This window comes from Phascolarctos cinereus, unplaced genomic scaffold (assembly GCF_003287225.1).
Source record: "Phascolarctos cinereus isolate Bilbo 61053 unplaced genomic scaffold, phaCin_HiC Scaffold_4;HRSCAF=312, whole genome shotgun sequence".
Taxonomy (NCBI): Eukaryota; Metazoa; Chordata; class Mammalia; order Diprotodontia; family Phascolarctidae; genus Phascolarctos; species Phascolarctos cinereus.
Genome location: NW_027555847.1, coordinates 454083942 through 454098095, shown reverse-complemented (window position 1 = coordinate 454098095; position 14154 = coordinate 454083942). Strand labels below are relative to the sequence as shown.

The 14154-nt window shown below is 35.5% G+C and overlaps 1 protein-coding gene across 1 annotated transcript in view; it reads left to right on the top strand.

The window, feature by feature from the left end:
- The window catches only part of ZFHX4 (zinc finger homeobox 4), a 227282-nt gene that overhangs the window by 27517 nt on the left and 185611 nt on the right, over window positions 1-14154 (top strand). Inside the window, 1 exon segment of the mRNA XM_020973940.1 lies at window positions 1-250. This exon segment is cut by the window's left edge and continues 253 nt beyond it. Within this exon segment, the coding sequence (XP_020829599.1) occupies window positions 1-250 (250 nt within the window).

Here is a 14154-nt window from a genome sequence, read left to right as displayed (position 1 = left end):
TAACTACAACACTCAGCTCAAAGCCAACTTTCAGCTTCACTGCAAGACTGACAAACATATGCAGAAATATCAGCTGGTGGCCCACATTAAAGAAGGGGGCAAAACGAATGAGTGGAGGCTGAAGTGTATCGCCATTGGCAACCCAGTTCACCTAAAATGTAACGCCTGTGACTACTACACCAACAGTGTGGATAAACTGCGCTTACATACCACCAATCACAGGCACGAAGCAGCCCTGAAACTATACAAGGTAAGCAGTGACATCCATTTCAGTTGGCACAAAGTAGAGAAAGAAATTAACTGTTTCAAAGCTTGCAGCACAAACCTTCAAGGAAAGAACAAATTAAAGGATGGAGTAACATGTTTTCTGGTTAACAGTACTAAAATCATACTTCTTAGTTATGGTACATGGAACTTGAAGAATTTGTTCAAGAGAACTATTTTATGTCCAATTACATGTGTTCCTTTAGTACCGATTGGATTCTTAGCTTCCCAAGATAAAATGGCTTTTCCATATAGTTTTATAGGCGATAGGGTTTGTATGGTTTCTTCCTCTTTTTTTTTTGCAGTAACTTTGTTAGCTAGATATTTATTGACTGAGAGCAAGGTGGGGGTGGAGAGTAGAAGGGAAAATCCATGTTCTGAGTCGGGAAGACATCATCTTTTGGCATATAAGCCTGTTGACAAACATAATCTATCAAAACATGACTGTTCTCCTCTGTGTTCACAGTAACACAGAGTAAACATACTCTCACAGAGCTTTATTAGAAAGTGTTCAAAAGTAAACATTGTCATCATTTCACATGCCTCTGTCCAAAGTCAGTCATGCTTTTTATTTTATCTTATTTTATTTTTTTTTTGCAGACGTTAAAGGGTGTGGTGTCAATAAATATGTTCAGATTGTGGCTAATGTATTTTTATCTTTACTGGAAAAGACTATGCAGATGTGATGAATATGTGCAAGTTACGAACACCATATATTACACAACTTGTCATGACTTTTTCCAAACCCTAATTACTGGGTAATTTATTCTCTGCAGTGTGTTTACTGGATTGGCTTGATTGTCTTGGTTCATATACAAATGTAACACATCCATTTCCATGATGAATAACTTTGTAACTTATTAAAAACTTCTTTTGTCTAGAGGATATTAAAATTCAGGAAATATTGCAAACCATTAGTCATTGTAACAAGCTCTGAATATGATTACAAAATCCATTTTGCAAGTGTTATCTATTGATTTATACTAGAAATCAGTGATAACTAAACTATCAGGACTCAACTACTGATTAAAATACCTACGCACTTTCAAATCATATTTTTAAAATGAACACGAGAGGGGACAAACTGTGGACTTCTACCTTGGCTACAAACATTCTTAATTTTGTTGGTTTAGTTCTACTTATGAGGCTAGTTTTTTTTCTCCTCATCTGAAGTTTTATTAGAGGTAGAAATACTATGCATGGTGGTATGGACCTAGTGTCTGAATTTGTATCATCTTTTCTTCTATATCAGTGCCTTGCAGATCAGGAATGAAAGTGTTAGACTTGGCTTACAGTACTTGAAGGAAGAAGGCCTCAGCATAAGATGGAAGTTTCCTAAGCTTATGATATTAAAAACAAAATACAAAGGAGGAATTGTATTACACTTCAGTGATTTTGGTTAGTTGATGAAAGTTTGATTGTAAATGTCTTTCTATTGCTAGTTTGAACTATTAAAATCTTCAGAATACCTAGGAGAAGAAAAATATTAATTTCGTATAAATAATAGCTCTAGGCCCTTGGAGTCATATAGAATATTCATGAACTGTGTTTACACTCAAGCAGCTAGCTCCTCTAACAATTAAGTTAACATGCTTGGCACATAAGATGGAAATGTGTAAAATTTTCCATTTTCTTAATATCATATGGAAGCATGAAGAATGGAAGAATGGTGATGTTTTCTTTTTTCTTAAAATTTTTTGAAGGTGTCTTAGTTAGATAGAATAATATAGAATGTCAAAGTTGGAAGGAACCTCAGAGATCAGGCTAGCCCAACCTCCTCATTTTAGAGAGGAGTGAATAGTTCTTACAGTCATTGACCATTCTTTGTAGAAGTTGCCTTCATAAATTTCACTACAGGGACAGTTTGCTGTTGTCTTTGAATGTTTACCAACTATGAAGAGCTAAAGAGGATAACTGTTTGCAAGCAGAGATTTCAAAGCTATTAGGGAAATCAGAGCTTGTCAGGTAGAAAAATAACTAAGATAAATTTTTTTCCACAATATTTCAAAGTAAAAACAAAAGATAGTCTTGCCCTCCTGTATTATTAATTTTATTATTATTTTAAAAGAAAACGTCTAACTTTCTTATTACTATATCATTCAGGTGCCATTTCTTAATATGGTAATGCCAATGGGGTGGCAGGGAGTGGAAGAGGGAAGGGTACAATCTTCCTTCTAGTGAACACAGTTTCAGTTGTGGATTTTTAGGGGGGGGGAACCCCTTGTAGTCAGACTGTTAAAATGTGGTATTAGAAAATTAAGCCATAATCTTTTACAGTAACCAACAAGAAGTGTTTGATAACTATTAATAAAGGGGGGGGAGCGCTCCATAGCAACTAAGTGCATTTCCATTTATCAGGAAGAAAAGTTGGAGTTTTCCAGGTTTAGAAAGCTTCAGTGTTAGTGATGGTGCTGTGTGTATCATCATAACTGTCCCTCTGTCCCTACATTGCATACATCCAGACATCTCTACCTACCTACGCCATTTTAAGGATGCCATTTTCCACTGTAATTTGTTCTCTTTTTGAATGATGGCAGCTCTGTGTGGCAGCCAGACATGAAGTCATTGTCAAGCAAATCAAGGACAATAGAAACAGAAAGCTTAGTTGCCTTGTGCCCAAAAATGTAATTGGTTGATAAGTAATATTAATTTTAATTGAGATAATCTGGACAATAACAAAAAAGCAATAATTTGTAAGTGAAAATATGGATAAAATATCAAAATTAGACTTAAGGTAGTTTTTGATTTGATGATCTATAATTACATTAGAGTTTAGGTGCCGAATTCACAATGCTATTCACATACCAGATTAGTTAGCTAGTTAAATTTTAAAGAAAAAAATGAGAATCGGTATTTACTAAAGGCAAATACTGAGCTATGAATAGACTACTCTTACTTTTTCTCTTATTGACAACATATTGATTTAGAACACTATAAAGACTATAATTTGTCAGTTCAATTTGAATAGATCACTTCTCCTGTTCTCCAACTAAAGTGGTATTTCCTAAAAGAAGTGTGTGACCTAATTCTAGTTTAAGGAGGTTAAAGGTTAAAGGTTAGTCCTAAAGCATCATCTGCCTAGCTGCTTAACTTTAAAATGATCAATTTAATGAAAATCTGTTTTACAGATGGTGTTTTAATGTCTTTGGCAGGATTTAGGCAGCTTAAACATTAGACGCATGCTAGTAAAAATTATTTCTTTATTTGACCAGAAAAAACACCTTTTCTTTTATGTTTAAGGTAAAAGGCATGTGGGATATGGTATTTTGGCAAAGGACCCAGAGGCAGAAAGTGTTGATGATCTTTCCATATGGGCTGAAAAACAGAATACCTTTATGTCTGTTACTAACGATGACAGAAAAAAAAACCAAGCATAGCCGTATTCAGGTTTTGGCAATAATATTTTACTTTGAGTTTACTTATTTACATTTTTAAAAAGGAAAAGCAATTTTGGTCAAACATTCCTTAAGAAAAAAAGCTTTCATTTTATGGTCGAACTTTCTGAAGTACAAAGCATTATATTTTTCTAATTTAAAAAGATAACACGACCAAGGTGAGCTTTCCTCTGGTAAAGCTAATATGAAACAAAGTTGAATCATGAAATAAAACTTATACAAAAAGAATTAAGTCACCTTAATTTCAATTTCAACTTTTTCATGAATTTATTTAAAATAAAATGGATAAGTACCAAGTATGGAAATATACTCTGCTTCATTAGTAAATCTATTTTATGTTTAGGAATTTCTTAAGTCTTTAATGCACGAGTATTTTCAACTTAACAGTTTTCTAAACTTGGTTGCATGCATCTAATAGCAAACATAAGCATAATGATATCATGTCTTGTTAATTTTCCCATTGTTGTTTTTCCTACAGTCCCTACTAGAGTAAGCTTCATGTAACCAGCACTAAGATATTTAATTAGTGAATAAATCAATAAGTAAAAATGTTTTCCCACAAAATAAATCTATTTTTATAACAACAATCATGTGTTCTATATATCACAAATCATCACAAACGTTTCCAAGGAGCCCAATTAAAAAAAAAACGTAATAACAAATGCACAATTCTAGATAGTTAAACTAAAAGAACAAAGGAGGCTCTTGAAATATTTTCCAGGTTGGATTTAGAGTCCAGCCTTCTGTCGGTTGGGGTCAAGAATTTTCATGGTCAGCTGGTGGGTCTTCCTTTCTATGCAGGAAATGCAAATACCATGCAGCACCTGCTCTTCAGCTGAACCTATGGTATTTTTTTTAAAGTGAGGTATCCACCGATATTCTCCTTCAAAATCAAAAGTTTAATTACAGTATAGTGCTCCATTACATCCCTTTCCCCCCTTTCTTGCTATTTGAGAGAAGTGAAGCAGACTAGTCTGTCTGGATTCCATAATGCTGTTTGCATATTTGTATTTTAAATCAACTGGGAATAGTGAAAATGCATAGATTGTCTCTATCATGAGCAAAGAAGCCCAAGTGGGATTTAATCCTTAGGTAACTTTATAGTGAAGCATTCCCCCAAGGAATGTTTTTGGGGTTTTCTCATTATCCATGTTATGGATGAAAGAACTAGGGTTAAGAAGTAGAAATCGAGGACCAACAGAGAATGAGAGGAGGTGCGTTAGAGAAAGAATGTAAGAAAAGAAATCAAAGTGGCGCAATTAGCTCTAACTGCCTTATTTGCTTTTTCTAATATGAAACAATGATAACCTGATCAGTTTAGAACTAACAGGGAATCACAAGTATTTTCATTTCAATAGGTTTATGTCTAACTTTGTAATTCAAAATCAAATATACCAGATATGTGCCATTCCAATTATTGAACTGTCATTGTCCCGGTATGATGGCTAACGAGGTCAAGAGATTGTGTGGCACATATTTGCATAAAAATCATTGTGCAGAAGGAAATTGGAATATGTCTGTGCATCTAAGAAACCAAAAACATGTTTCACTTAATCTTATTGCAGCCATTTATTTAGATGAAGAAAGCTGTTTTCAGAGATAAACAAAAGTTATTCTCTGCTGCTAAACATTAACCTAACTATAGAAATTATTGTCATTTTTATTAGTTTCAGATTTATGTTCATTTCAAGGTTGAAATATAGTGTGAAATTTAATTCCAACATCTGGATTTAAAAAAAAAAGAAATTGTAATTCAAATTATTTATTTTATTATGTCCAAAGATAAGAAGAATGTTGAAATAATATTTTGTATCATGGGACAGTATATGTAGGCCTAATACTTGCACATAAGTATACAGAATGAATAGATGCTCAGCTAATAGCAATTTATAAATTATTGGTTTTTTAAAAATCATAATGTAATTGGTTAGTTGTGATCCTTTTATCTACTTCTGTTTTTTTAAATGAAACATTTGCTATAATATGCCCTTATAGAATAAAACAGCTAATTCAGTACAGGCACTTTTTTTTTTCAAATGGCAGAAAGTATATTGTGTCATGTGCTAGGAATGCTATTTATAATTTTCATTCATCCAACACACATTTATTCAGCACCTACCATATATGAGGCACTGTGCTAGGCACTTGAGACACAAAGACAAAAGCAATCCTTGACCTTAAGGGGCTTATATCACACCAGGAGGAAATGGTCTAAATAGCCTAGCTAAGCAAATACAAAACATGCAAAATAATTGTGGAGGGGGTGGGGTGGTCCACTACCAGCTGAGGGGAATCCTGAAAGGGCTTTTACAGGAGATGGCACTGGAGTTCAGCCTTGAAGGTAGCTCGTCATCCCAACAGGTAAGAGGAGACTTCATACCTATCATGGGGGACTGTATGTGCAAAGATTTGGAAATGAGAGAAAGACTTTTGTACAAGGAATAATGATTAGGCCAGTTTGGCTGAAGTATATAAGTGCAGGAAGATGAATATACCTGGAAAGGTAGACTGAAGGCAGAATGTAAAAGGTTTTTAAAGTTAAACAATGGAGTTTACATTTAGAGGAAAACCCACTGGAAATTCTGGAGCAGGGAAGTGAAATGGTCAGTCTCGTGCACTAAATCTACCTTTTAGTAACTGTGCAGAGGATGGATCAAAATAGGGGAGATAATTAAGGGAGAAGTACTAATTAGAAAGTTATTGCAAGTTCAAATTAGAAATGACGAGAGTGGTGACAACATGAGTGAGGTAAGAATGGGTGAACTGTGAGATACATTGCAGTCAGTAGAATTCACAAGACAGCACTGATTAACTTAGCATGAGGAGAATGAATAATCAATCATAACTACTAGGCTGAGAACTTGGGTGACTAGAGGAATAGTGGTGACCCATGTAGAAACAGACAAGTTAAGAAGTTTGGGAGGAGTAATTTTGTTGGCAGAGGACAACAAGAAGTATAGAAGTGTGTCTTTACACATACATGTATGAATTTTTACACATCAACGTACATATAGATGAAGATAAAAGCTTATGCTAGGCATAGGTAACCTACTCTACCCAGTCCAGAGTGGCAGTAAAATTATTTGTGTGTGTATGTATGTGCAAAATAATGGATTTAGCCTAATGTCAAATTGTAAAGCTAGGTGAAGTTGGTTGTTGGAGTATTACCGTCTCCCATGTCCTGTTGGCACTTTTCCATCTTCTCCTGAGGCATGCAGTGTCCCATACTATTTGCTGATATTTGAAAAGATTTTCTTCTATCATTATAGTATCTGTCCAAGACCTGCCATCCTCAAATGTCTCACGATCTTTTCTTTTCCTTCTCAATCCTCATTTCTTCAGTTAGGATGTGTAAATAATATAATCACGCAGTAAAATGTGACTACCATAGATTTACTAAATCTACCCACTCCTTGGAGTTAATTTCTTTAATAAAATATGTATCAATCAACATCAGGTTCTAATTTATAGATTATTATGGGAAAAGAACAATGCTCTTTACCTTTTTCTCCCAACCTTCCTACCAAACAAGCAAAAAATAGAAGTAGCTTGGCATCTTCATTTTTAGTTGCCAAATCTTGTAATTTCTTTTTTGACAGTATTTCTTGCCTACTTCCTGTTGTCTCCCTTCCCATGACCACCACCCTATGTCAGGTCTTCATCGCCTGGGCTGTTGGTCTTCAAACTGGTCTCTCTGCCTTAGTTTTCTCCTAAGTTTTCTCCATGCACTGATCAGTCCTCCACACAGTTACCAACATGATTCTCCTAAAGTGTAGTTCTGACCATGTTACTCAATACGTTCCACTTGCTCTCTATTACTTCTGGGATTCAGTGCAAGCACCTCTATTTGGCCTCTTAGTATCTCTACATTCTTTAACACATTGCTCCCCTCTACACACTGTACAATGCAGCTCTCCTAGTTTATTTGCGTTACTTATACATGACATTACATCTTCTGTCTGTGTCTTTAAACTGGTTTCCCCTCATGCCTGCAGTGCTCTTACTCTGCCCTCATCCTCTGACTCTTAATGGCTCTGCCTTTCTTTCACACTTAGCTCAAACCCACCTTCTGCAGTAATGTTTCCAGGTCCCCTTAGCCTCTAATGCCATCCTATCTAACATCACCATTAATTTCCTTTGTATTTACCCTATGCATACTGATGTATGTATGTGTTGTCTCCCCCATTACTTGAGCTCCTTGTGGGCAGGGACTATGTTTTTGCCTTATTTTGCATCATCATATGCCTGGTTTGCTGTTGTTGTTCAGCTGTTCATTCATGTCCAACTCTTCATGACCCCATGGACAATAGCACACCAATACTGTCAATGGGTTTTCTTGGCAAATGCACTGGAGTGGTCTGCCATTTTCCTTCTCCAGTGGATTAAGGCAAACAGGCTAAGTGACTTGCCCAGGGTCACACAGCTAGTAAGTGTCTGAGGCTGGATTTGAACTTAAGTCTTCTTGATTCTAGGTCCAATGCTCTATCTACTAAACCATCTAGCTGGCTAGTACCTAGTAAGTGGTTAATAAATATTTCTTGATTGATTGTGGACCCGTCCCCCATGCTGTAGATCATTTTATATCTTTGTTTAGGGAATATTACCTTAAAGATAGTGATTTTGTAATCAGAATTAGTAAAGCACTTTGTCTCTACACCTTCCTAAAGAGGACATTTGGGGAACTGAGGCAAATATGCTGCCAAAAATAATTATCTCAGTTCTCTGGTTTGTCACTCCACTTTTGGTCAGGGGGAGGGGATGAATCACTCACTACTCATTATTACAAATTAGTGCTATGATGCTGTGCAGTGATGCAATTCAGTCATATGTTAACCAGGCCCAACACTGATGAAAGGGTCTTGGCCCAGAGTGGAGTGAGGCGGAGCTGGTATGTGTAGAACGACCACGAACCTGCTTCCATAACAGCTGGTTTCTCTGGGCTCTACTGTACATGCTTCACGTCAAGTTCACTTTCAGGCTGAACCCACGCTCAAGCAGAAGGCAGAGTGAAGTAAAGAGTCAGAAGACTCATATTGTGTGAATTGTCAGTGTAATTCAGGACAAAGTAGGGGTAAAGAGGTTTTATGAAGCAAAGTGAATGACTATCCCCTAATGAAGTATAGAAAAATAATCACTATTTCATGACCCTGTATACAAAACTAGGACACTGGAGGTGAGGGGAAGGATGATTCTACGGAAGTAGCATAGATTTGTAGCTACATAGCAGGAAGCAACTTTAACCCACTACCTGAGGGCTGCCTCAGGAGTTAGTGGGTTCCTTCTCACTTACAGGTCTTCAGGCAAAGGCTAGATGTGCTACGGTGAAGATTTTTTTTTGTTTGTTAGAGATTGGATAGCTGCTGAAGGTCCTTCCAACTCTGAAATTCTCTAGCTATGTAAGCTGCGCATTAATTTATCACCATTAATGTAGGGTGGTAGGGACCACCTTCATGAATGAATGATACTTGGAGAGTATTTTTCTGAGTTCTCTAGGGAGAGACTTCCTATATATTTTCTATTATTGTAATCATTAGCCTAGGACTATTATTGGCAGTTAGAAGGGGGTGCAACAACATTTTGTTACTATTGTTGAGTTGTTTAAATTGTATCCAACTCTTCATCACCCCATTTTGGTTTCCTGGAGACAGGAAAGCTCTTCTTCCTGAGTTCAAATCTGGCTTCAGACACTTACTAGCTGTGTGACCCTGGGCAAGTTACTTAACCCTGTTTGCCTCAATTTCCTCATTTGTAAAATGAGCTGGGGAAGGAAATGGCAAACTACAGCCAGATCTTTGTCAGCTTAAAAGCTTCAGCCATATGCTAGTGGGGATAATAGCCAAAAGGGGGGGAAAGTACAAAAAGGAGATGAAAGAACAATGGGAATGCAAAGAGATAAAGAAAAAACGTGTTAATTTCTCACCACCCTTTCTTTACCCCTCAATCTGACCCAAGTAAATTCCTTTATAGTTTACTGCCCAGAATGCTTCCCAGCTGTTATTCTTTCACACTATCTTCCCAAGCAGAATCTGGAGATAAATAACCTTACTCCTTGGTAGCTTATTTCATGGATAAGGATTAATGGGATCTTTATAACTCCTCAAATGTGCATAAAAGTAGAGACAGATTGGAACCCAAGGTAGGAAGACTCTGTTGTTGGTCTCACCTATATATAAGGTAACCCAGATTTAGGGACAGGTTTTTTGCCTGTAAAAGTTGGCTTGGGGCAGCTAGGTGGTGCAGTGCATAGAGCTCTGGCTTTTGAGTCCAGAAGCCCTGAGTTCAAATCTAGATTTAGACACTTGACACTTACTAGCTGTGTGACCCTGGGCAAGTCACTTAACCCTGATTGCCTCACCAAAAAGCAAAAAAAAAAAAGGTTGGCTTAGCCTGAAATTATTAAAAGACGTGTTGCCTCAAAAGATTGAATTGGGCTTTATCTGAACAGGATCTGCCTTCCACCTAGATGAAGTATGGCATTCACAGTTAGTTATGTGATTTCAGGTGCATTTGCAAATATCCCCATCAAAAATTTCAGCTCCTTTGATGATTGAAATCCTATATTTTTAAAATGATTCATTCTTCTGTATTAATGATTATCATGGGCATCATCTCTTTCTTTACCTTAAATGCGCAAGCTCCAGGAAGTAGTAATATCTTAAGTACACAACATTTTCCTGTGGATAAGTTTCTAAGATTTTTCCCTTTGGTAACAGTGCGGAATTTGGCAGCACTGGGTACCTGAGGAAGAGAGAAAAGGAATGGGAAAAGACATAGAAAGCAGAAGTTGAAAGAATCAAAAACAAATTTTGCCATCTTTACAATTTTGCCAGAGGCTAGAAACACATAAATAGAAGACACTTTGGAAGTTACACTAAAGTTTTTATATAAGTTATCATTTATATGTATTAAAGGACTTTTTATATATAATCTAATTTATGAGATAGTCAAAAAGAAAGAAGAATTTTCCAAAGCTTCTGCAAAGACTATGAGCTCCTCGAGAGCAGTGCACAGTACCTGGTACAGAAGAGGTGCTTGTTGACTTGACTTGACTTTGACCCCAAAAGCAGCCTATGTAATGAAAAGAGAATCTGTCAGTGAATTCTGTACAAATACGTTTGTATACTTTCATGTCCTACCATTCTAGTTTGTCAAAAATATCAAGTTGGTTAATCACATTCTATGATTCAAATAATATGCTAGTTATCTTCCCAGCTTTGTATCATCCATATATTTGATACGTATACCATCTATAACTTTAATTTAATCCATTGATATACATACATGTGTACATATGCATACACACATATACATGTATATGTATATATACACTTGTACATATGTACATATGTGTGTATATATGATTTTACACTTGTCTCTTTTGAATTTCTACTGTTCTAGTCTGTCAAGAACATTTTGGATCCTTATTCTGTGATCCAGTGTGTTAGCTATCTTCCCAGTTTTGGGTCATCCACACATTTGATATGCATTTCAGCTATATGTTCATCTGTTAAACAAACATTCATTGAATAAAACAAGAGGGAAAAGTCCTTTGATACTCTGCAAGAATCCTACCAATTTAAAATTGATGCATATCATTTGGGCCCAGTAATGCAACTTTTTCTCAGACTGCCTCATTGTACTACTATGCATATCATATGTTTTCATTTTGCCTCCAGGTATATACATGGAAAAGACTATCAAATGTTTTTCTGAAATCCACATAATTAATCCAAGAGCAACAACAAGAAATTTTAATATTTCATGTGAATAAAACATATATAGATATACATGCCCATATATCTATATCTATATCTATATTTATACATGCACATCTACATTTGTGTGTGTGTGTATAGACATGTCTAAATAATTTTCCTGACACACTAGGCTAAAAATTCTATTAAAACAACAACAACAACGACATCAAAATGAGGTTAATCCAATAGGATTTGATTTTGGTGAAGCTATGTTGGCTTACAGTGATACTGCTTCAGTTCTTACAAACCATGCCTTTTCAATGCACATCTTTTACTAGGAATTGAAGTGAAGTTCACTGACCTCTAATTTGAAGTCTACTTTCTTTGCCTTTTTGAAAACATGGGGGACAGCTAGGTGGTACAGTGGATAGATCATTGGCCCTGGATTCAGAGGACCTGAGTTCAAATTTGGCCTCAGACACTTAGTAGCTATGTGACCCTGGGCAAGTCACTTAACCCCATTGCCTAACCAAAAACCAAAAACCAAAAACAAAATCAATACATATGTGAAAACAGGGACAACATTTGCTAGTCTGTAGCCTTATTTAAAGAAAAAAAAACCTCTTCTATTCTTGAAAATTTTTTTTTCAAAAATAGCCCACATTTAAAAATCTTTAATTTCTCTGAGATGCAGTTTTTCTGGACTTAGTAGCTTAAATTCATCATGGAGTAGCTAGATGCTCTCATCAACTCATACATCTTGAGTCTCAGTTCCTCATTAAACATTTTTGTCCTCTATTTCTCAATCTGAAGATGACTCTTAGTACAGAAAACAGAAGCAAAATAGGAGTAAAGTAGTTTTTTTTTACCTTCACTTCATCATCCATGATCACTATTGTGCTCACCAAGAGCTCTTTTTTTAAGTCTTCCTTTTATTCCAAATAGGCTTTTAGCTCCAAAAGGCTAGTAGAGCCGTTTTAGGGCTGTCCTTAATATAAATCCTTAGCCTCATTTCATTCTGGATTCTTTGGTTCCTGACATTACTCTTGCAGAATAATGCCACTTTTTTATTCATCCTCAATTATTTGCCTTTACTTCTATCTTCTATGGGAGCTAAATAATCACCAGATCAAGTTGGTTCTAGAAAGAGGATACGTGCTGAAGGATGAAATTCTGACACTGTGAAAACAATTAGTTCAATTAGGATGAAAAGGATGAGCTATATGTGTTTCATAGAATAATATAAACATAGATTTAGAGATGGAAATGACTTCAGATGCTAGTCCAACCTCCTTACTTTACAGATGAGGAAACCAAAGCTCAGAGATGTTATGTAACTTGCCCAAAGTCGTGCAGATAATAAGAAGCAAAACCAAATTTTGAATCTATATCCTTTGACTCCAGATCTTATTATTTTTCCAATGTTCCATACTGAAGTTTTCACCAAACAACATTTGTGAGACATGTATATGTATAAATATATACATATATATGAGTATGTAGATTATATATATTTCCACAACATTCAATTTTGTTTGTTGTTGTTCTATTTAAATAGCTATTGTCATTGTGTATATTGTTTTCCTGATTCTGATTACTTCACTTTATATCAGTTCAGATAAGTTTTTCATGCTTTTCTTTATTCATCATATTCAATATTTCTTATAGTACAGTAATATTCCATTACATTCATGTATTACAATCTGTTTAGCCATTCATTCCCTAATTGATGGGCATCTACTTTGTAACTACCACAAAAAGTGCTGCAGTAAAGACTTTAGTATTATGACACATTTCTTTCTTCCCCATTTTTTAAATATTGACCTCCTTGGGAGGGAGGTAAATGCCTATCAGTGGGATTTCTGGGTCATAGAGTACACATATTTTAGTCATCTTTTTAGCATAGTTCAAAATTGCTTTCCAGAATGGTTGGGCCAAGTCACAGTTCCAACAACACTCTATTAGTGGTCCTGCCTTTCTACAACCCTTCCAACATTGACTATTCCCATTTTTTGGTCATCTTTGCCAGTTTTATGGGTGTGTGGCTTCACTCTCAGAGTTGTTTTGACTCACATTTCTTTCATTATTAATGACTTGGAACAATTTCTCTTATAGTTGTAGTTTGTACTTCTTCTGAAAGCTGTTCATGTCCTTTGACCACTTACCCACTGGAGACTAGCCTTTGGTTTTATATATTGGCAATAATTCACTACATATATTATATAATGGATGTTAAGTAAAAATAAAAAAGAGATTCTTATATATAATACTGTATGTATAACATAAGAATGATATTATGACATGTCATATAATTACATATTATTTAATATAAGAATCCCTCCTTCACTTTTACTTCACATCCATTCCTATTAACTAAGTTCAAGCAATTTTTTCTATATCACATTTTTCAAATAAACATTCATTTTTTCTTCAAAAAATTTATTTCTCATTTCTACTTCTTCACCCTTTGTTGACTCAATGATCTAGGACTTTGACCACTCCAATCATTCAAGGTCTGTTATTCTTTTTTTTTTTTTCTGTACTCCACCTGTTCAATACTTTTGAATATCTCTGTATAACTGTTGTTAGCTTTATATATGGTGTTTTTTTCCTACTTGTGATTATATATCATTTGCATTTACTGTTCAATCTTCAGATTGTCCAGATTCTTGAGGGCTTGTACTGTCTGCTAGCTTTCCTTTCAAATTATTTTCTCCCACTAGCATTGAGGGCCCAGTCAATGATGTTTGATTATGTGCATGTATATGCAGCATGGAATCAGGGGAAGACATAAAAGA